This window comes from Aotus nancymaae, unplaced genomic scaffold (assembly GCF_030222135.1).
Source record: "Aotus nancymaae isolate 86718 unplaced genomic scaffold, 86718_ANA_hifiasm-v0.15.2.pri h1tg000079l, whole genome shotgun sequence".
NCBI classification, from domain to species: Eukaryota; Metazoa; Chordata; class Mammalia; order Primates; family Aotidae; genus Aotus; species Aotus nancymaae.
Genome location: NW_026988494.1, coordinates 1673622 through 1697237, shown reverse-complemented (window position 1 = coordinate 1697237; position 23616 = coordinate 1673622). Strand labels below are relative to the sequence as shown.

The window sequence follows — 23616 nt, the reverse complement described above, 5'->3', positions numbered from 1 at the left end:
GTCTTCTCGCGTGAACTGATGGCGTCATAGAAGCGACGGCCCGGAAGGAAGTCGCATGTTGAGGGGTGTGGTGGTTTCTACTGTTGCACTGGGGCTCGGACCAGTACGGAGCGCCTGGAGGGACAGCCCGGTACGCGGCCCCCGCCCCTTCGTACGCGCGCTGGGCCTAGCTCCTGCTCTCGGCCGGGACTAACCCGCCACCCTCGGGAACCCGTGTCCCAGCAGCCCCTCTCCCTCAGCCGACCTGCTCCTGGAGCGAGACAGAAACCCTTTTCTGTCGCGTCCCCTCCTTGCGAGCCTCAGGGGGACCGAGCGGAGGCTCTTGGAGCCGCAGCCCCAGCCCAGGGCGCTTGACCCTCTCTCGGAACGGGGCGGGGAAGGGGCACGAGTGACCTCGGGGAGGGAAGGGCACTGGCAGAAAGGACGCAACTGCAGATCGGTAGCCGGAGGCCGCCACGGTAAAATAAAGCGCCTCGCAGATGTCCGCGCCCGGGTCACGTTTAGACCTGGGAGGCAGAATCCACGCCCTGCGGTCACGGGCCCACGCACGCACAGCTGAACTTTGCAGTCACCATAGTTCCAGATCATTCAACGTTCAGGATCCAACTCCTCCGCGTCCTGGTGCCTGAACGCGGTTGGACCTGGGGGCCCAGAGGCTCCCAGTTTGGGACATTCCCTTTCTCTCTGAACACGAGCTTGGTGATCTGTTAGGTGTAAAGTGCCAGAATATATGGGGGGAGTGTGGCTCCAGGCTTGTTGAGAGCCCTGTCCTGTTTAGGGCTAAAGGAATAACTGGGAAGGTGGATGCGAGGCTAGCGAATCCTACCTTGGAACTCTGCTCGCCTGCCGGCTCTGGCACTCCAGCATCTGAAAGGAGTAAATAATGGTTTCCCTTGAAACTGCAGGCAATTAGGAGTGGGAGGCTCTGACCAGAATTACATAGCCACAACTGCCTGTCATTTGACATCCTCTGTAATTTGGGCCAAAGTACTGCAGCTGCCTCTCTTCCCTACTACTAGTATTAGAGGTTCAGTGACAGCACATTCGTGTTCACAGGAAGACAAGGCTGTGTTCTGAACCCTTCCCAGCTGGCACGGGTTCTCCCTTGAGCAATGGCTGTATCCGGAGCCAGTGCTTCCTTAGTGCGGTGAGGACTCTAATTCCACAGTTAGGGAAGGGGAACGTGGACTGAGAGCGAGGAGGAAGCGAGTTGTGGATTTAGCCTTGTGTTCACACAACACCAGGCTGGATTTGAGTCACTCAGGGAGCTCAGCTTGGTGAGGTCCTCTCGATGTTGGGGCCTTTTCTCCTGCACGTTAGACCACACACATTTTCCCGTGTCTTTTCCCTAGGATACAGGTTCACTGATGGCTCAGTTGGGAGCAGTTGTGGCCGTGGTTTCCAGTTTCTTTTGTGCATCTCTCTTCTCAGCTGTGCACAAGATAGAAGAGGGACATATTGGGGTATATTACAGGTAAGGCAGAGACAGGGAGAAGCCTGCAACTTCCTGTTAAATAGCTCCCTTTCCTGGTCACTGCTTTCCTAGCAGATTCTGCTGAACATCTGTGTTTATGTTTCCTTGACTAGGGGAGCCTTTTTTGATTGAGCTTTTTATGTCAGTAATCATGGGAAAGCGAATATGTATATATGTAAGTTTATTACTTCCCTTAGTAGTTCAAGATGATGCCATGGGTGGTGATTAATAAATGTGTACATAGATTTAGAGACAAAACTTAAGGGAAACCGATGCTCCTCACAGATATCCCTAAAATACTGTTTTCTCCTACATCCCTTTGGCAGTCTTGGCTCCACACTGCAAAAGCCAGCTGAGTCTGAGTTCTTGATGGCAACTTGAGAAGGTAGCCTACTTTGCTAACTTGGGATACTCTTTTAAAGTTAGCATTTCAGTCAGCCTGGGTAACATAGTGAGAACCTATCGCTAAGAAAAAAAAAATTCAATTAGCCGGCTATAGTGTCACACATGTGTAGTCCTAGCTACTCAGGAGGCTGAGGTGGGAGGATCACCTGAGCCCAAGAGATTGAGCCCAGCCTGAGCAACATAGTGAGAGCCCGTCTCTACAAAAAAATTAAAAATTAGCCCAGCATGGCAGCACGTGCCTGTAATCCCAGCTACTCGGAGGCTGAGGCAGGAGGATCACTTGAGCCCAGGAGTTTGAGGCTGCAGTGAGCTGTGATCACACCACTGCACTCCAGCCTGGGTGACAGAGCAAGACCCTATCTCTAAAACTAAATTACAATAATATTAACATTTCAGGAAAAATGAAAGAGCCTGCAGGTTGACTTATGTCAATTAAAGCAAGCCTTACAATAGTGGTTCCTACAATAAAGGAGCCCATTATGTCACTTTTTTTAATTCTTTGCATAAAATAAAGCAAAGAAGCACTTGTAAGTCTTGAGTTGCTTTCTTTTTAGTAACCTCCATGACCCAATTTTTTGCTTTATGTCTTTATGAACTCTTCTTATATTTGCTGTTGTGATGCTTATTTCTGGATAGCCAACAGCCAGTTCTAAAACTCTGATTGGATTCCTCTCTCCTTTAATTCTTTGTCCCTATCATCTGCTTACATGTTCCCCAGAAAGGCTTGTAACTTTATCATTTACATATAACTTGATTAGAAAGGTAACTCTGTTGCCAAAACATATATTTCAATTACTTAGAAAGCGCTTCAGATTAATCTTTTGGTTGGTCATGTGAGTGGACTCTAGCATTAGTGCAGGTAGTTGATGACCATATTACTGGACTTAACTGATCCAGTGGATTGCCACAAGCCCAACAGATATGACAAAGTAAAACAGACTTCCTCTTATCTAAATATACCCATGGATTCTGCTGTCTCTCTTTTTTTTTTTTTTTTTTTGGACAAAGTCTCACTTTGTTGCCCAAGCTGGAGTGCAGTGGCACAATCATGGCTCACTGCAGCCTCAAGCTCCCAGGCTCAAGCGATTCTTCCATCTCAGCCTCCCAAGTAGCTGGGACTATAGGCATGCAATCACCACACTCAGCAAATTTTTTCCTTTTCTTTTGTAGAGACAGAGTCTCACTGTTTGAGACAGATTGGTCTCAAACTCCTGGGCTCACGCAGTCCTCCTACCTCAGCCTCCCAAAGCGCTGGGACTGCATCCAGCGGATTCTGCTGTCATTATTCCGTGTCACCTGTGTGCCTCTTTTTCTCCTTGCAAAAGCATGAACAGTGGTTTTATGTTTTACTATCAGGCTTCCTGGAATATTAGGGTCTAGCTAAGAGGAAGAAAGGAATCTGTGGCATGGCTGCAGCACATGTCACTCTCTATTATATGTTTATAGGGCTGAAGGGAAAGTTGACCCTCATGATCTTGATCTAACAGATCCTCTTGCCAAACTGAAGCTGCCTCTCTCTCCCCCTCCTCTGCAGAGGTGGTGCCCTGCTGACTTCGACCAGCGGCCCTGGTTTCCATCTCATGCTCCCTTTCATCACGTCATATAAGTCTGTGCAGGTATGCTTGGCCTCTGTGGTATGGTTGGATGACTACAAATTTGGGCTGTTGACTAGTTCGTGATTTAAAATTATTTAGCCATTGGATAAGTAAAATGCCGTTCCAGAGAATTATATAAGGATAATTTTTATATTTATATATATACATGTATATATATATATAGAGAGAGAGAGAGAGAAAGATAGATAATGAGACTGGGGATTATTCCTTCAAGATAAAGCCAGAGAAGAACCTGTTCTGAATGTATGGAAGGAAAAGTCAGGTTGTATGTGTGTATGTTTTAAATCACAAACTACCATGTTAGCTAGAAAGAAAACATGGTAATTTTGCTGATTTGTATTTGAACTTCAGAAATCTGAACATAATTTTTGCAATGAGTGGGGAGGAGTTGAACTAAGTGAGGAAAGATGACTAAATAGGAGTGAGGCTAGTTGTGGCACACCTAAAGCCTGGCTGAGTTAGACTCGCCATCTCTGAAGTGTGTCCAGCCAAGAAGAATGAAAAGATTGTACACTTTACACTGATCCAGGAGAATGTCTTGGGGTATCTCATAGCCATTTTCCCTGTAAGTTTCGTGTGCTGATTACCAGGCTTTGTGGCTTTCAAAGTGCATTCAGGTACATTGTCTCATTTGAGTCTTGCAGTAATCCTGAGAATGGGCTGAGCAGGTGTTAGGTTCTGAGATGGGTTAAATAAGTAATCTACTGTTTCCAAACTAGTACAGTAGTCCTCTCCCTTGTCCACTATTTCACTTTCCATAGACTCAGTTACCCACAATAAACCATGTTCTGAAAACAGGGGACTACAGTTCAATAAGATATTTGCAGAGAGAGAGAGAAAGCACCTTCACATAACTTTTATGACAGTATATTGTTATAATTGTTCTATTTTATTACTCATTAATCACTTACTATACCTGATTTACAAATTAAACTTTATCATAGGTATGTGCATATAGGAAAAAACATGGATCTCTAGGGCTTAGTACTCTTTGCGGTTTCAGGCATCCACTGGGGGTCTTGGAACATATCCCCCTGAGGATAAGGTGGTGCCTACCTTAAATAGAAGAGGTAGAAGTAAGTACAAGTCTTAAGACACCCAATCCAATGTCGTCTTCACTAAACCGTTATTACTCAGCTTGTTCGTGTGGTGGGTCACTTACAGTGAGGCTGGGGCAGGGGCCTTTGCTTGTCTTAGCAACAACATGAGAAAGGAGGATTAGGTGGGGCAATCATATTTAACAAAGGCAAAGCGCAACCCAAATAGTTATTCCAGGACAAAGGCATTTGGAATTCTGAAAAGTATTTTGTCACTGCCCATCTTCTAGCATTTTATGTTTCCTCTGTTTCCAGACCACACTCCAGACAGATGAGGTGAAGAATGTACCTTGTGGGACTAGGTAAGGTACCCAGAATAAAGCTGTTAAGCCCAAATAAGTCAGAGAAAGGGCTATCTGGCTGGCTGCAGGAAGAGACAGTGAAAAGGGAGGCACCCTTTCTTGGTTAATTCCCTGTCCAGTAGCTCCCTGTATTGATTTGACCAGGTGATGGAGTACAGTAGAGGAAATCATAGATGGTTCGGGAGGGGCTAGAATGCCCTCCCTAATAAAGGAGTTTGCACTTACTCTATTAGACGTGAGGATCACTATTCACAGTAACAAAGACTTGGAATCAACCTGAATGCCCATCAACAATAGACAGGATAAAGAAAATGTGGTACGTATATACCATGGAGTACTATGCAGCCATATAAAGGAACGAGATCATGTCCTTTGCAGGGACATGGGTGGAGCTGGAAGCCAATATCCTTAGCAAACTAACCCAGGAGCAGAAAACCAAACACCACATGTTCTCACTTATAAGTGAGAGCTGAATGATGAGAACACATGGACACGTGGTGGGGAACATCACACACCGGGGCCTATCAGAGGGTACGGAGTCGGGATAAGAGAGAGCATCAGGAAGAATAGCTAATGCGTGCTGGCCTTAATACCTAGGTGATGGGATGATCTGAGCAGCAAACCACCATGGCACACGTTTACCTATGTAACAAACCTGCATATCTTGCACATGTACCTTTGAACTTACTTAAAATAAAAGTGGGAATAAAATAAAATTTTAATATTTGAAATAAAGAAGTGAGGGTGCACAAAGGTTTTTTAGCAGATAAATGGCCTGATACAAGAAGATAACTTTTGCGTAACTAAGGAGAATGTCATAAAGGTAGGGGAGACCTTCAGGGCAAAGAGATCCGAAGAAAGCACTGCTATAGCAGTCCCGTTGGAAAGAAAGGAGAGTTTAAACGGGGATAGAGTAACAAAGAATACCGCAAAGAAATGCTCTGACAGATTCAGAATTGGAACATTCCACAGGATAACAGGCCTGATCTCTTCACAAAGTGGTTTTATTTAGAGAGATGCGGGACAGAACAGAGACTTACAAGAGACATAAACAGTAGCAAGGGTGAGCGTTGATTAGAACCTGGTTTAAAATAGCTATGACGGGTACAACAGGAATTGTGTGAGTCCACCCAGGCTGCCATGACAGAGGATGACACACCTGGAGTCTAAAACAATAGTTATTTATTTTCTCACCATTCTGAAGGCCCGAAGTCTAAGATGAGGGTGCCAGCAGGGGTAGTTTTGGTGAGACCTCTCTTCCTGGCTTACCGGTGACCACCTTTATGCCATGTCCTCACATGGCCTTGCCTCTGTCTGAGAGAAAAAGGTCTTCGGTGGATACCAGACCTGTTGGATCAGGACCCACTCTTATGATCTATTTAACCTTAATTACCTTCTTGAAGGCCTAATCTCCAAATATGGGCACGCTGGGGGTTAGGGCTTCAACATATGAATCTAGGGGTGAGGCGTACACAGTTCACTCCGTAACACAAACTGTTGGGGGAAAATTTGAATAAGGACTGGGTAATAGGTGATATTACAGAATTATTGCTAATTTTCTTAGACTTGAGAATGATATCACGAGTGTATAGGAGAATGATTATCCTTAGACATTGCTCGCCAAAGTAAAAGAGTAAAAGTATCCTAACTGCAGCTTACTTTGAAATGTTCAGAAAAAAAATAGATAAAATGTTATCAGTGTTGAATTTAGGTGTCTGTATATGGTTATTAGTTGTACTCTTCTTTCAGCTTCTCTATATGTTTGAAATCTTTCTATAATAAATATTTGAGGGCAAGGGGAGTGCGACACTAAGGTGATAGTGAAGATAGTTTAAGAAACATTGACCACAAAATTCCACAGTAACCTTGTAAGTTCTGAAAACTTCTTGACCCTCCTTAGACTTTTCCATACAACTCATTATTTTAATCAAAAGGCATTGCTGATTCCAAAGATACAAGTTACTCTTTCATGCTGGCCCCAAAAGTCTCACTTGTGTCTTTGTAGAGATGTTCCTAGGTAGTGTGATTTCTCAGGAGAGTGTGTTGTTGCCATAAGCCCTGCGGAACTCCTACTTGGAGATCCAAGCTGCCTCCCAGCCTCCTATGAACTCTTCTACTCCTTTTCTGCCAAGCCCCACATCTTACACCATCGCCTTAGGGGACTGCACCATATTCTAGAGCTTCCCAGTGACTTTTTGTCCATTCTCCCTCCAATAGTGGTGGTGTGATGATCTACTTTGACAGAATTGAAGTGGTGAACTTCCTGGTCCCAAACGCAGGTACGTCTTACAGTTGATTCTCACCACCAGCTCACTTTCCCCAGCATGGCACTCCTGTGTCTGTCATGGCATCTCAGAAAAGGAAAGGAGCTGTGTCTAAGGGCATTTTGAGTCTTGCCTTTTCTTATGTCAAGCCCTTTCCTTCCCTCCCAGTGTATGATATAGTGAAGAACTATACTGCCGACTATGACAAGGCCCTCATCTTCAACAAGATCCACCACGAACTGAACCAGTTCTGCAGTGTGCATACACTTCAGGAGGTCTACATTGAGCTGTTTGGTAAGAAAGTCCCTCCTGAGCATGCATGCTTAAGCAGGGTTCCTGGAACCCTGCATCTCTCCACTGTCTAATGCCTGGCTGCCTACAGGGTGTGATGGGCACTTATGGACAGGAAGTGTCCAGAATCTCGTGCTCAGGAGCTGGTCACAAAGGAGCTCCTGGAGAATGCTGATGACAATGCAACAAGATCCTTAGAGGGCTGGAGCTTTGGGCACAGGGACCATAATGGAGTAGAGTATTCACTTCTGGCCTCAATCAGAGGCTAGAGTGGAAATGTGTTCCCACTGTCCCTAAACTATCATTCTATCATGAAGACATGGTTCATTCTAGATGAACCATAGAGATTGTCCAGCCCAGCATCCTCATTTTAAGATGAGGGTACTGTGATCCAAAGCGAGAAAGTCACAGAGCCAGGTGCCAGTTAGTAGTGGAACTGAAACAGGGGCCTTCCTCTCCTGGCTCTCACTTCAGCATTCTTCTCACCACGCCACCCTGAACGGAGGGCCCCCAGGAATGGGTGATGAAAAAGACATGATTCATAGTTAATTCTAGAAGTGAGAATTAATATGAGCTATGATAACCATAGCTCCTTCCACTTCCTGGAACCTTTGTGATTATTATTTTTTTGCCCTGTACCCATAGTGATGAATAGAAAAACATTTTAACCAAAAAGGCTCCACATGTCTAAGCAGATACGTTTTGTCCTTTTTACCTTTTTCAAAGTAAAGGCAACCTGACTTAGCAGCAAAGGAAGGACACAGTTGAGTAACTGTTATAACTTGTTTGCAGTCAAGTACTCTTGTTTAAACTCACTGCCAGAAATTTTCTAATAGCCAATGCCAAAAGTAAATGAATTTTTAACCAATAGTACAACTGTTCTTCACTAGGACTGGAAAATGATTTTTCCCAGGAATCTTCATAAAAGGGACCCTGAGTGAGAACATTTCTCACAGTAGACAGGAGGACTCATCCACATCGCCCACAATAATAACTAAGCAAACCGCCTTTTGCACCATTTAAGATTTAGGAAATCACCCAAATTACTTTTAATGTTTCTGCAGTAGAAAATGAATCTAAATTGATTTTATAGGGTTTGTAGTCTTTTATCTGTTTTAGATTCAGTGTGCTTTTAAGAAAAAAATGGTAAATTTGCCATTGATTTTTTTTAACCTCAAACTAATAGAATTTTATAAAATGTTAATTCTCTCTAGCCATTGTCTTAGGGCTTGTGCCATTAATGAATATTTCAAAGCACTGAAACAAAAGACAAAGGATCCCTAATGTCCTGAAGAGAAAATTAAAATACAAAGTTGTTTTGCATTAGAAAACTTCTGTCTTATAGCTAACTTGGTAGCTTAGTGAAGTACAGCTGTTTGTATGGAGCAGCTTTGAAACTTTTTTATTTTTACATCTCAGTCTTAGCAAGCACTAGTCTTAGAATCTGTCATATCCATAAAGGAGGAGCTCAGGTCCCTAGTCCTGGCCCTTCAACTCAGAACGTTGTTCTACACTTTCCTCCCTCAGGACTCTCATAGCCCAGACTTTAAACATGAAGCTGCATAATTTTCATCACATCTTACTCTGCTGAATCCTCTTTGCCCATGTTATTGAAGTATTATCTAATACATACTCCGAAATTTACCTGAAGAACCTCTTTGTATGTACTTAGTAATATAACTTTTTTTTCCTGTCCCAACACCTTTTAATACAATGGAACGGATATAAACATGGATAGAAACACATGGATATAGGTATCACTGAAATAGTGCGACATAAAATAATATATATATACACAACACTCCTCTGCAAATAGCAAATGTAAAGTAAAAGATACCCAACAGATCATTTTGTTTATCTCGCTATCATTTCTTAATCTATAGTCTCCCATGTATCCATGCAAGGAAGCAGTACTAGCTGTATGACTAGAGGGTAGCTCTCTTGGGTTACTTACTGACACCTTATCTTTGTTCGGATCTGAGCTGTCCTAGCCCCTCACTGCAGTCTGGTTTTTCCTTCTCTGAGTATAAAGGCTGACATGGATGGCTCACCTATAGCTTCAGTGTTTGAAGTAAAGAAAGCTTTATGCAGATTCTGGCTTTTATTGGGTCTCCTCTGACAGTAGAAAGATTCAAACCACAGTCAATTCCAAGAACCCTTCTAAGAACAGAGACAGAGTCACTCAAAGGATCTGATTTGCTAAACCTAAATATAATTCATGCTGCTTTTTCTCTATGATACACCATCATATTTTGTCCAAAAATCTTGAAACATGTTATTAACTTTGAAGAAAGACTAAAACCAGCCACTTTAGAGACTAGAGACACTCAAGCACTGATCTATTCATAAAGTTTCTACACAGCTGAAGAAGTTTGCACAAATAGACAAAAAATAGTACAGAAAACCTAAATACAGAAAAATTTAGAGAAAAATCCATCTTTTAGAAAGCAGGTCAAATGGACTCAGTTAAAGACCTCACTGAATATAGGAGAATCAATGGGAAATAACGTAAAGCCTTCTGCTAGAACATAAATAGGAACCAGTCTATGTAATCAAGAAATTATTTTGCCTCCTGATCTAAATGCTTGCCTCCAGTCTAGGGCTCAGAAAAAGGCCTGGTTATTTGAACTGGTTGTCAATCAAGGTCCCCTTCATTTTCGCTTTCTTGGCTTCCAGTTCAGCCAGCTCTTGCAGTCGCATCTTGCTCATGCCTTTGCGCTCCAGCTGTTTTTCAATCACTTTGGCATTCTGCGCATAGGAGTCCGCAACTTCCCTAGCCTCAATCTCCTCTTCCTCTTCATCAATGGTAGACACGGTGACAGAAGTGAACTTGCCCATGTCTTTGGTCCATTTGGTCATCATCACCTTCTTAGGAGGCTCTTGTTTCTGAGTATATATGTTCGTCTTCCCAAAGGCCTGGCCAAACTTGACTACTGCTCCATCCACAATGAAGGTAACGGGAGCGTTATTCGGCTGGGATTGGTAGAAGAGCAGCAGTCCACACTTTGCACATTTCTTTCTGTACTGTCGTTCAGTGCCTTCAGGTCTCCGCAGATACACAGTCTCCTGGTCTTCTGTGTTACAAAACTTACGGGCATGTTTGGCAGCATCAATCACACGGGACCGGTCCCGGGGCCTCATGGGCAGTTTCTCTAACTGACAGTCCAGCAGTAGGACCATCTGGCCGCACAAACAGTAGTACACATGGAGGGGCTTCTCGCCATCATCATATTCCTCCCGGTCCCGAGTGTCAGAGCAGACTACTGACCGAGATACTACTTTCGGCATGGTTCCCAAGAGCCGCCTGAAAAATCTGCGCGTACAAGAGGGTCGCGCCGAAATGACGTCACGAGCGAGCGGCGCGCCTTTTCCCTGCGGCTACCTTAGTAATATAACTTAAATGGCCCTTATCCACATTTCCGTAACATATAAACATCAGTATTACTAAAACACCTTGCAAAGTATTCCAAATTTTCCCAGTAAGCTACTAATCCAGGGCCACAGGTTTCCACCTTGACTGAGATATAATTTGGTCTGATGAATGACGTAATTTTAACTTAGGGAGGACACGAGCCACTTTGGTTGATATTCTACTTAAAATATGAAATGTAATGTTTAGTTCTAGTTGTTAAATTGGTTGACCCTTAGCAGGTGGGAGGTGCCGACGTTGGTGCTCAGAGGCTTGTGAGAGCACATCCTGTATGTAGAAACGTTACCGTCCCTTGTTTACTGATAGTACTGTCTTAAAATCCTAACAAAGCCCAGCAATTAAACAAATTTGTTATTTTGGCTACTAGCCAGTTTCCACGGGCCTCCGTTTTGGCATCAGTAAAAGGACAGAGACTTTCTCTTCCTCAGAGGCTCTTGTTTGGGCACAGGTGACCACGAAAGGACCACTTAAAGCAGATAGCAGGTGACAGTGAAGGAGAGATGCAGTGTACAAGTCCCAGTCTGGTTTCACTAGGTCTTTTTCTCTCAGCCCCTCCAGGATCTTACCGAGGATCTCATAGGCAGAGGCAGGAAGAGGATTCTAAAATCTGAGAAGCCCAGGCCAGAGAAGGCAGCTTTCCTGCTGCTGTTCTGAGACTGCAGCTGGAAAGGAAGGGGGAGGGGGTAGTCAGTTACAGCTGTTCCTACATTTGTCTGTAAAACAACTCTTGTGAATTCCAGACAAAGAAATAAGGACCAAGGCAAACAGCACATCAAAAGCCTGGGGCTCACTTCCCGAACTGTAAATTTTAATTTTCCCCTTGTGTTGTTTGATGGAGTTCCTATTAGAAACAGTCTTCCTTGGGGCTCTCCTTGACGTCAAAGTCTGTTTTTCTTTTAGAAACTTCAAGAATTACTAGATTTAATGTGCTCAGCTCTTTCCATAAAACCTAAATAGCCATTCCACCTTCCTTCATTGTGGAAACTGTGAATCTTCCTTCTCTTTTGCTGCTGTTGTCTAGGGAAAGGCTGCTGCTTCATGCAAGAAATGTTCTAGAATTGGTGTCCTTTCTTTTATTTTTTTCCAAGTTCATCCCCTGTAGGGCATGGTTGGTATTTTCAGCAACAAAGGTTGAGTTGTATCTTGAGGCACAGAAAGAGGATGCCCTATCATTCGCGGTGTAGAGGGCTGTCTGTGCAGGCTACTCCAGAAGTTGGGCAGGGGATCTTTAGATTTGTGGGCTTTGATAAGCACCCTCCCTTGGGAAGGTACATTCTTGAGCTGATGATTGAGTTTGTACTTTACCCTCATCGTGCCCTCCCTCATCTAGAAAGTGTAACAACTCTTTTTCCTCTGTCTTTTCTTTATTCCAGATCAGATTGATGAAAATCTCAAACTGGCTTTGCAACAGGACCTGACCTCCATGGCCCCTGGGCTGGTCATTCAAGTAAGCCTTGCTGCATGGGAGCAGCCCCTCTCTCTCTTGACACTGCATCCCTTCTCCCAGGGGATGTTCTTTTTGTGCAGGAAGATCAAGACAGTGGGAGCTGTGTGTGTCCCTCACTACACTCACTTTCCCATCAGCTGCTGTTTTAATCTCTCTCCAGGCTGTGCGGGTGACAAAGCCAAACATACCGGAGGCAATCCGCAGAAACTACGAGTTGATGTGAGTATACCCTCCGCCTGGGCTGTGACCTCATCCCATCCCAGAGGTAACTGAAGCTGCCTGGCTTCTCGGTTATCCCCTTGCTAGAGGATTTGCCACAGCCCACTGCACTGTAAGATTGGGCAGATGTGTCAGGGCCACGACTGGGGCTCCCTACCTGTGATTGAGAACCCCAGAAGAAGCCCTATAAAGCAACAATGCTTTGAAAAGGGCCGGGGGGCCTTGTTTGTATTCAGTGACTCATGCCCAAGGGGAAGACAGAAGCGAGAGACCAGTAAGTGGACAGGCAGGTGTATTTTACTAAAGTAAATTACATTTTATTTCCCACAAATGAGTTATTTGGGAGAAGAGCTGTGTTACTGTCAGCAACAGATCAGCTTTTACCTGGGCCATGGAACAGCCTTCCAGGAGGAGTAGGAAATAGGAGTTTGCCTCTCTTCAGCAGAAGAGTTCAGCTTCTTCTGGGGACAATGAAGTTCCTGAGTTTTTCATAGCGGTTTCACGGCTTTGTTTCCTCTTCAGGGAAAGTGAGAAGACAAAGCTGCTCATTGCAGCCCAGAAACAGAAGGTGGTGGAGAAGGAAGCAGAGACAGAGCGGAAGAAGGCACTCATTGGTCTGAATGTGGTTCTGTGATCCCCCTTTCCAGGCAGAAGGGCTGGGGGTGGTGGGAAGATGCAAGGAGGCTGAGGCCTGCTGAGACCCCATGGTCCTCCAAACCACTTCCACAGTGCAGAAATGGCACTTCCAGAAGCAAAGTTGAAATTGTCAGATCATGGCCACGGGGAATGCGTTTTGAGTTTCCACTTACCTCTTAAATGAAAGGAGCCCTGCCTGTTAATTCTTAACTCAATAATAATGGCTAATACTTAATTGAGCCACATACTTTCCTAAGCACTTAATACGTGGGTTAACTCAACCATCACAACCACTTTGTGAGGTAGGTACTGTATTATCCTTAATCTTATTTTATTGAACCAAAGCACAGAGGGGTAAAACACCATGCCCAAGGGCATATGGCAATAAGGGATGGAACTGGGGCTCCGACAAAGGACACGTGCTCTAGAAGCTATGTTCTTAGTCACCGCACTGTATTATCAACAACAAACCTGACCCCTGTCTGAACTGAAGGGCCAGGTAGAACCCTACTCGAGTACTTCATTCTTTAGAATATTCCTTTGGGAGAAGTTCCCTTGTGAAGTTAGGGCTCATTCTTCCTATGTTGGGCCCAGGTCTCCTTGGTTACTGCCTTGTGCTTATGGAAGGGAACTCTGCTCACTGGCACATCCCACTCTGCCCGTGTGTGCCCTCACTGCCGCCCTCTGGGGACTCTTCAGCTGAGCTGGCCCACCAGGACACTCAGCTCAGGGGAAAGGTGAAATCATTCAAACTCTGAAATGCTAGAACCCTAAGTCTTTCCTCACTGTAATTTTTTCAGAGGCAGAAAAAGTGGCGCAGGTGGCTGAGATCACCTACGGGCAGAAGGTGATGGAGAAGGAGACTGAGAAGAAGATTTCAGAAATTGAAGGTAAGCAGAAGCGACACTCAGACCCCGCCCTGTGGCCCGTGGGTGGGGGAGCTGTTGCCTTTGCCCTTTAACCATGCTCTAGGATGGCATGATCTCTGTGCAACAGCAGCTCTTCTCCATGCAGAGACTTGAGATTTGAGGTGATTGTGGCCAGACCAGCATCTGTTTTCTACTTCAGAGAGCGTTCGTTCATTCAGCAGATGTGGCTCGAGTGCCAGTATGTGTCCAGCATTTTGTTAGATGTGAGAAAAAGGAAGTCCCGTAGTCCCTGCTGTCTTGAAGTTCCCAGGCTGGCGGGGCTTTGGAGCACTGGGAGCGCACTCTCAGCAGCTGGCTCTCCCCCATGCCTTAGCTACCCCTGCTCCAAAGTCGGTTGGCATCACAGTTTTGGGCTCAAAGTCTGTTCTCCAGGTCTATGTAGATATTAAGCCAGGTTTGAAGAAGACAGATTTTCAGCACCAGTCACACAGGAGCTGGAGAGAAAGGTTTTCTTTGCTGGCTTTTCTGAATATCATTCACCTTCTATTCCTGCTCCTAAGCCTGTACCTCCTTCCCACTGCCCACCTCTTACTTGTTTTACTTTGTCAAGCAAATTCCAAGGCAGAACTGGAATCTCAAGGCCCAGCTTCAGGCTACAAAGTGTTATGTCCAATTATACTCATTATGGGGCCTGTCAGGCTTTGCAGGGCCCCATAGAGGAGCCAGTTAGGATTTCACAGATCAGTGGCTCCTCATTAGGGAGCTCTTAGCAAAGCAACACGTTTTTATTTCTCACAAATACGTGTCATCAAGTGCTCAGGCCAGCTGAGGGGGCCCCATGGCAGCCAGAACCCTGGCTGGACTGCAGGCTCCTTCCACGCAGGGTCACACTGAGGGCATGCAGTGAGAACCCACTCACAGACTGACCTTTCTCCCAGGCATGCTGCTGCACATATTACTCACATGAGGCTGGCCTGTTTCTAAGACGAGGGGGTACATATCAAAAATTTTGCATCAGCTTGACAGAAAGCTAGTCTCAGAGCTGATTAGGGAAGAATATGGCTTGCATAGTGGAATTAAATAGGTCTTATTCAAAACATGTGTTGGTCTGGCCCATGGCATGTAATTCTCTCTCAGACTTGTGCCAGCTTGATCCTGTTCATTAGGACCTTTTTGAAATGATTGATGGAAAGAAAAGGGAAATGAAGTTGGAGAGGGACTGACTATGTTATGCTCGTGGCATTCGGTTCTCGGGTCGATCCACCTCTGGCCATACTCAGAGCTGCTTTGAGCTTTCCTTGCTTTTGCTGTGTAGCACAAGAGGGAGAAGTGGAAGGCTCTGGCCTCGAGCTTGAGGCAGGATCCCACTGCTTTGCTTCACAGACGTGGATCTCCAAAGAAGGAAACAAGTGGAGACAGGAAGTGCTTCTGGCTAGCGTTGCTTTTATCCATAGTACTGTCAGTGTGTATGTTTGGGCCACAGACACAGACTTGCTGTCCCTGTCATCAGGAGATGCTTTCAAAGCACTTTTTCATCTTGGTTGATCCTTACAACAACTTGTACAATAGGGAAAAATACATTTAAAGCACAGAGGAAAAAGTGATCTCCCCAAGGTCACAGTGGCAATCAGGAGCGAAGTTCCGGGGACCAGAACAGAGTCTTCCCATAGCCTCTGCACTTCCTACAAAGAACTCAGTTTTAGCCCTTCACCAAGTTCACTGCACTCCTTCCCCTTCAGACGCTGCATTTCTGGCCCGGGAGAAGGCAAAGGCGGATGCTGAGTGCTATACTGCTATGAAAATAGCCGAAGCCAATAAGGTAAACACCCTGCACAGCCGATAAAGAGGTGTCTTTGGGTCTGGGTCTGTACTGCTGGAGAGTTTCCAGCGTTGAATGCCCACCACCACCCAAAGGCCTTCACGGCCAGAACTGAGGGCGCCTGTGCTGTGTGCAGGTACTTCCCTTCTCCTTGGACGTGCCTTGTTAGAAGTTTAGTTTTGTGTTAAACATGAAAACTTTTAACTTTTGCAACTCTGCTCGCAGATCTGAGATGACTGTCTCTTACAGAAATGTAACAGTGAGACCACAAAAAGTAGGTAGGGGCATAAATATTTGACAGAGAACCTCGTCATAGCAACACTGAAGGGGCATCACTCCCCGTTTTCTCTAGTATGCTTCCACCTAAGTCTTCCATACTTTTTTTTTAACAGCTGAAGCTGACCCCTGAATATCTGCAGCTGATGAAGTACAAGGCCATTGCTTCTAACAGCAAGATTTACTTTGGCAAAGACATTCCTAACATGTTCATGGACTCTGCGGGCAGTGTGAGCAAGCAGTTTGAGGGGCTAGCTGACAAGCTAAGCTTTGGCTTAGAAGATGAACCCTTGGAGACAGCTACTAAGGAGAATTGAAAAAAACTTTATATGACTGCAAATGATACTTAGGCAGATCTTTATTTTTTAAGATGAATCAGAATGTTCCTGCCTTCCCCACTACGTTCTTTGACTGTCTTCAAGTTACTGTGGTGAAAAAGAAGAAATGAACTTAAATCTACTCCCCTTCCAGGGAAGGGAGGGTGGGGACTGACGATAGGGGCTTTTGTTTCAGGTAAGCAGTTTATATGACTTCCGATAAAATTTGTAAACCATGGGCTTGACCTTTGACCTCGAGACACTAATTTTATCCTTTGAGGCTGGCTTAATTAGGGATGCTATCATTAAGGGAGGGGAGAGATGTAGAGTGTTGCCTCCAACTGATTTGATTTCCCTTATTTGGGAAAATGTAGTCCAGTATTCTCACCTCTGCCTCTGAGGTGGGAGACGTCTGTGAGTGAGGCTCAGCAACTGAGCAAATATGTGCTTGTGAGTTTGCCAGTAGAGCTGTGGAGAAACAGCTGCAGAGAACGTTCGACCCTCCTGGCATTTTTGTCCACGTGTGTGTGAGTTATTTTAGAGGCATGCTTTCCTGAGCCCTCATAAGGAAGTACTGGTGCTAGGTTTTGCAAGATTTTATATACACTTTGCTCCTTGCCCTAGGGCCCAGAGTGGTGGTTTCTGACTATATTTCTAGAGTCAGAGCTTGATCACCACCACTCAGTTAGTTCTGCAACTTTTCACCTATCCTGTGATTTTTTTTTTTTCTTCTCAAATAATCTGTTCATTGGTTCCACTCAGCATCAAGAAGACAGGGACAAACAACTCAAGTGTCTTAATAGCTGCTAGAGTAGGATCCTTGTTATCTCTTAGCCACTGCAGGACCTGCCTGACAGATTATGCATGCACCTCGAGATGAAGTGTCTTTCTACTGTAGAGATTCTGCAGTGAAGAGGTCTGACCCTGTGTGCAGCAGGAGGAATGATCAGTCAAGAGATGTCCTGGTCTTAATGCCTGTGCCTTGTGCTAGAAGTGGGTCTGGCTTAGTGATAAAAAGACTCTATTCACTAAGTGGCCTGTGTTTTTGACATAGGTCAGACAATGTTCAGTCTCCAGAGACAGCTGCGTGGAGCAAGTCAGAGTTCGTGCCCAAGTGGAATGGCTGCACCAAAATCCATTCAAAGGGTTTTCTTTTTCATTACTAGCTCAGAAAATTTTGAGTCACCCTGGGAGATTGAGGATGGGGAGAGCAAACTTGAGCAAAAGGTTTTTCTTATATCCTGAGGTTGGGGTGGTGGGTAGCATCTGACCTGTATAGCCCATGGGTTGTGTCTAGAATTAAGTGGAGGGCAGCTATCTGTAGTTAACTTGCAAGCATATCGGTACCCTCCATGACCAGCTCTGGCTTAAGACTTGGCCCTGTTATGAGCTAACTCCCCCACAACTCCTACTGTACCCCTCTTCCCTAGGTGAATCTGTGAATGGTCCTTTCTGGCAGCAATCCCCGCCTTATTTTTGGGCCCATGCCCAGATTTCTGGTTTAAGGAATGGTCCCAGAACTTGGGCCAGCTTGCTCAGGAGTTTTGGGAGCCTTGAGCCTGCCTAGAAAGATACAATGTTAGCTCCCCTTACTTCAAAGTTGCCCTTCTCTGTTAAATTCCTGGGACTTCCAGTCCTGGACACACTTTTTGCAGGCAACGAAATGTTCCTGGGAGTGATGGATTTTAATGTGCTCCAGAGTCCTTTCAGAAGGGGTCATTTCCCTTGGCTGGGCACGGTGGCTCACGCCTGTAATCCCAGCACTTTAGGAGGCCAAGGCAGGCAGATCACCTGAGGTTAGGAGTTCGAATCCACCCTGGCCAACACGGTGAAACTCCATTTCTACTAAAACTAGAAATATTAGCTGGGCGTGGTGGCAGGCACCTATAATCCCAGCTACTTGGGAGGCTGAGGCAGGAGAATCGCTTGAACTCAGGCGGCAGAGGTTGCAGTGAGCCGGTATCGTGCCGCTGCACTCCAGCCTGGGCGACAGAGCAAGACTCCATCTCAACAAAAGGGAAAAAAAAGGTGGTGATTTCCCAAGACCAGCATAGGGGATATCCATTTAAAATACATTCATCTTCCTCCCATTTCTATGCTATTAATCACCTGTTAGGGCAACATGACATGCCCAACATCCCCACTTCCCAATATGTGTGCACCTTCCACTCTGAGCTTTTGCTGCCTAGGCCTCAGAAAACACCAGTTCACCACAATAGAACCAGGAGCAGAGTTAGCTCAGCTTTTCTGAATAGCATGCTTTGCTCAGGTCTTAACTTGAGGGCCTCTCCAGTACTAACATCCTGCGATAGCTTGTCCCATAACCACAAGAGCGCCTCAGGAGAGTCCAGTCCTGCTGCAGCTGCCCCACTCCAAGTTACTATCATTTCCTCTTTAAACAAAAAATATGTTGTCATACCCATTAGTGTCAATCCAGTGGTTGTCTCTATCTGTCTAAATAGCAAAATCATGGAAATCAGCTGTTTTCTTTGCATAGGACAACTAATCCATCTGTCTGTATGATTTTGTTTTTTAACACTTATACTAGAAAATCTAATCTTAAAACATTTGAATTCTAAACATGTAAAATGTGAGAGCCTGCAATTTTGTAGACAGTGAAGTAATGGCTGCTATTTATAAATGGAATGTCTATCAAAATTACTGTTTATAAAATTCAGTTTTTGTAGGATTATCCAAGGAAAAATCACCTTGATTGAATGTTTCTCACTCATTAAACTTTGCAGAAGTAATTCATATTCAGTACTGTTTTTAATCACATTTTAAAATATAAGGACCGAATGTTTGCAAGGAAACCAAAGTTTATTAATAATTTTTATATAACTAAAATAAAGTAGATATGGAGGGATCTATGATTATATAAAAAGGGAGGGTTACTGAAGGAATTTTAGCAATATATCGATCCAAGAAAAGGAGCTGTTTTATAAATGATCATTCACTGTTTCTCTGGTACTATGTATCTTTTAAAACATACCTTTACTATTTAAAGAGAGTAAATAGTGAAAGTAAGACGGTCATACTGACTATCTGTTTAAGTTTGATGGAGATAAACTATATCTTGGCTAGTGGCTACTGTGTCTGTGAATTTAACAACTACTTCTTCTTTAAGTCCTATTCATTAGGGTTCTAGCCACTGCTTTTTTTGTTATTTCTAGCCACTGTTTTTTTCTTGTTTCCTTATAAAAGAGGTAATGACCAATTATTTTGTGTTTGTATTTCCATTCCTTTTTATTTTGCTTTTGTGTAGACTAATGACTGAATAGTCAAACTACTACTTTCAAAGAGCCCCAAGAACTTAATGACCCCATTTGCAACTGAGAAATGCCTCTTGTTTTAGTAATCATTCTATAAATGATACTGCTGTATTGATTGCCTTGGGTTGATAGCTAGAGGAATTGTTTTGGATAATACTAACAGGCCCGTGTGAATTTATGTCTTAGTTTTATTGGCAATCTTGCTAAGTAAAATGAGTCTTTGTGTCTACTTTTTTATTAAAGTGAAATACAGCAATAGCTAATAATATTAGGATAGGTGACATAAAGAAATAAAACATCCCTGACTAGTGAGTTAAGTACAAGATCTCTCTAAAAATGTATTCAGATGAAAATCTATCCCCATTATCCATATAGAAACAATAAAAAATGAATTTGTGAACACGGAATAATTCTTGTTAGGTACTAAAGAGATTTATCATTTTAAACAATGTACACACCACTGCAATTCTGCTCCAAAGGGCAGAGATATTTTCAATTCACCCAAAACTCATTCTAATATCAGTTCAGTGGAAGAAATCCCAGTCTTTACTCTGGAAAGCTGCCCAGCTTAGGGTTGCCAGATAAAACATAGGATACCTAGTTAAATATGAATTTCAACAATGTATAATTGTTAGTGTAAGTATTGTATGTCCCAAATACTGCATGAGACATATTCATACTCAAGTATTTGTTTATGTGAAATTCATATTTAACTGGGTATCCTGTGTTTTTACTTGTTAAGTCTGGCAACCCTAGCCCAGGCTTTCTCAGGATTTTCAACGGGGCTCCCAAGCTTTCTCTATTGGTTTGAGAGCCTGCTACACAAATAATATGATCTTAACAATTGAGTAGGTATGTTAAGAATGTAGTTACTGGAGTCAGACTGCAAAAGTTCAAATCAGTGCTCTACTACTTCTTAGGTGTGTGGTCTTGGATAAGTTTTTTGACCTCTCTAAGCCTGTGTTTCTTCATTTATAAAATGGGTTGAGTGGCTTATGAAATAATGCATATGAAAGGCTTTCACACTGTACTTGCATGTATGTATTTAAAAACAACTTATTTTCAATCTGGAGAAATGGGCTAGAAAACACACAGCTATTAAATGGGAACCACTAAGTAGAAAGCCAAACACATGTGAAAAAAATGGAATCAGAGTACAAATAGGACAGCACATAGAAGGGAATGACATTGCAATGCGGCAAACACAGTATTTAGGATATGTACCTCTGCAAAAATGCAGTGTAGAAAGTAACCTGGTTTAAAGAAAGAAAAGAACCTGGTTTGGCCCTGTTGAGAGGAATTGTCCAGCTCTGGGCTCCAGTTTTAAAAAGGAAAAAATTTGAAGAGGCTAGAAAGAAAACAAAATGTTAAAACCAAAAAGAAAAAAAAAAATGTAAGAAATAAAGCTCATAGGTTGATCCCAGAAAAGGCAGAAGGGAAATTTAATGACTTCACAATTATAAAAGTTACATAATGGTAGCTAAAAAGAGGAAATTCGCTTGAATAAAGAGTACTTTTTTTTTTTTTTTTTTTTGAGACAGAGTTTCGCTCTTGTTACCCAGGCTGGAGTGCAATGGCGCGATCTCGGCTCACCGCAACCTCCACCTCCTGGGTTCAGGCATTTCTCCTGCCTCAGCCTCCTGAGTAGCTGGGATTACAGGCACGCACCACCATGCCCAGCTAATTTTTTGTATTTTTAGTAGAGACGGGGTTTCACCATGTTGACCAGGATGGTCTCGATCTCTTGACCTCGTGATCCACCCGCCTCGGCCTCCCAAAGTGCTGGGATTACAGGTGTGAGCCACTGCGCCCGGCCCTAGAGTATTTTTAAATAATTAAGATCCGGCTTGCTAAAGTTTCAAATAGGGAGCAGTTGTTACCTGCAAATAGAAAATAAATATTCTTCTCTGATGGTCTGCAGAAATTGGGAAGACTCTGTGCTGTTTGGGATGGTTTCAGTGTCATTCTTTCTGTATGAAACCTCCCTAGGTCTTCCCTAGGTCTAGACTTCTAGAGTCTCTACAGACATTTCAAAGGCCAGATGTGACAGCATGTTTGCCAAGGGCTTGCTGCCATGGGCTAATCTACCTGAATTCATTTAAACTGGGACATGGCCATTGTTTCTCCATTTCTCTTTAGAGCTAAGTAACCAGACAACAGTAATTTTCTATTTTATTTTTTTATCCCCCCAAAAGAATCACAGTAGGCTCAGAAGGAAACACTTTAAATCCATATATGTTTTTATCATAATTTGGTTTTATTGCAGACTATGAGAGTGTTTTAAAAGCTTGATGGCGTAAGCATACTAGATTCTAGATTGTTTATAAAATCTGTTTCATCTTTCTCTTTTCCCCTTTGTGCTTGCAAATTATTGGAGCAATTTAAAGACAATTATGGTGATGAAATGATTTTGGACTTGGATTTTTCAAGGATTAGGTAGTAGGGGAGGACGAAAGGTTAAATTGGATGGTTGCTGTCCCAGGAAGAGGAGAAGAAACTAAAAAAGAAAATAAGGGAAAAAGTGAAATAAAATTAATTCAAAAGTGCAACTAAGAAGAATTTGGAATGTGAAATAACCATGGGACTGGGGGCACCATGATCTTTTTGTCTCCATTTCCATTTTCATAAGATCACACAATGTCAGAGATGAAAAGTATCTTAGAAATAAACCCGCAATAAAGCCTGTCTTACTCAGCCTGGTCTCTCCCAGGGTTCCTTTACAGAGTAATGCCTCAGTAAATGTTCACTGAATGGATAAGCGGGTGGGAGGATGACCTTGCCTTGTAATTCAAATAACAGAGGCCCAATCTAGTAAATGAAGCTATAACTACTTGTTGTCATAGTAAGCTAACACCTGGATTATGCATTCCCTAGATCTGTGAGGTATTTACGGTTTTAAAAATGTTTTCCAAATAGCGCATCATTTGAAGTATTTCATCTCACCCAATCCTTCCTCTACACATCCTGTCACCGCGATCCCCTCTGTCCTTCCCCTCACTCACTGCTTGCTCGGTCCTTCCTACTGTGTCTCTACAGCAAGCATTTATTATGCTCACACCACAAAGGGCCATTCTGGTCATTTTAATTTTTTTTATCACTTTGGTTGGAGTAGAAATATATCAAATCCAGAGACATTTTATTTGAACACAAATTACTCTTAATATCGGCAGGCCTAGTTTGCAAATAACCCAGTTAATGTGTACTAGGGTAAATGACCAGAGACTTCCCAGAAAGAAGTCCCTTATTTTAAGAACCTGAGGTTCTGCCTAACGTGATTTTCCTAGATCAGATGTGAAATTCCATCTCCGTTCCTGGGAGTCTGGGAAAAATTGTGAGAGGAGAGAGTAAGAATATTGCTCCTTCCAGAAAGTTCTAGTAAGCCCTATCACCTCAAGAAAACCTGGAGAACAAATATTAGCTGTTTCTCTAATATAACAGCATCTCACTTCATTAAGTTTAATTAATGTTTGAGAATCAACAGTAATTGCAGCCAAGAATGCTTTCCTTAACAAAATTGATCTCCTTCTCCTTGCCCATAGTATCTACTATTTCACCCCCTATTTAGCATTCTGTGTTAATCTTTGTATGGTCTGACTCCTCCGGAGGGAGATTCAAGAATCAAACTCCAGGCGTTGTGGCGTACGTCCGTAGTCCCAGCTACTCTGGAGGCGTAGGTGGAAGGATTGCTTGGGCCCAGGAGTCCAGGACTAGTCTGGGCAACATAGTGAGAACCCATCTTACAGATCCAACTGAATGTGCTGAGCTCCTATTAGAGCATCTAAAGCTGCCTGTGGGCCAGGTGCGGTGGCTCACACCTGTAGTCCCGGGTACTCAGGAGGCTGAGGCAGAAGAATCGTTTGAACCCAGGAGGTAGAGGTTGCA

General features: G+C 43.7%; 2 protein-coding genes across 4 annotated transcripts; one reads left to right on the top strand and one right to left on the bottom strand.

Moving 5' to 3' along the window:
* Window positions 1-47: 47 nt before the first annotated feature.
* ERLIN2 (ER lipid raft associated 2) lies at window positions 48-19682 on the top strand. 3 transcript variants are annotated; one of them, XM_012476046.3, is made up of 12 exons: window positions 48-130; window positions 1353-1474; window positions 3414-3495; window positions 4848-4894; window positions 7112-7173; window positions 7327-7452; window positions 12253-12326; window positions 12487-12545; window positions 13068-13159; window positions 13982-14071; window positions 15790-15869; window positions 16262-19682. In XM_012476046.3, exons 1-12 carry the CDS (start codon window positions 56-58, stop codon window positions 16460-16462), a joined length of 1110 nt encoding a protein of 369 aa, XP_012331469.1. In that variant the 5' UTR covers window positions 48-55; the 3' UTR covers window positions 16463-19682. The 3 variants fall into 3 exon arrangements, with proteins under 3 accessions (XP_012331469.1, XP_012331470.1, XP_012331471.1); XM_012476047.3 differs by having other exon boundaries at window positions 92-458; XM_012476048.3 differs by having other exon boundaries at window positions 92-876; window positions 16262-19212.
* Window positions 9614-10776, bottom strand: LOC105733548 (STING ER exit protein-like). Its single transcript, XM_064368814.1, has one exon. The coding sequence runs from the start codon at window positions 10735-10737 to the stop codon at window positions 10069-10071; it is 669 nt and encodes a 222-aa protein (XP_064224884.1). The 5' UTR covers window positions 10738-10776; the 3' UTR covers window positions 9614-10068.
* Window positions 19683-23616: the final 3934 nt, after the last annotated feature.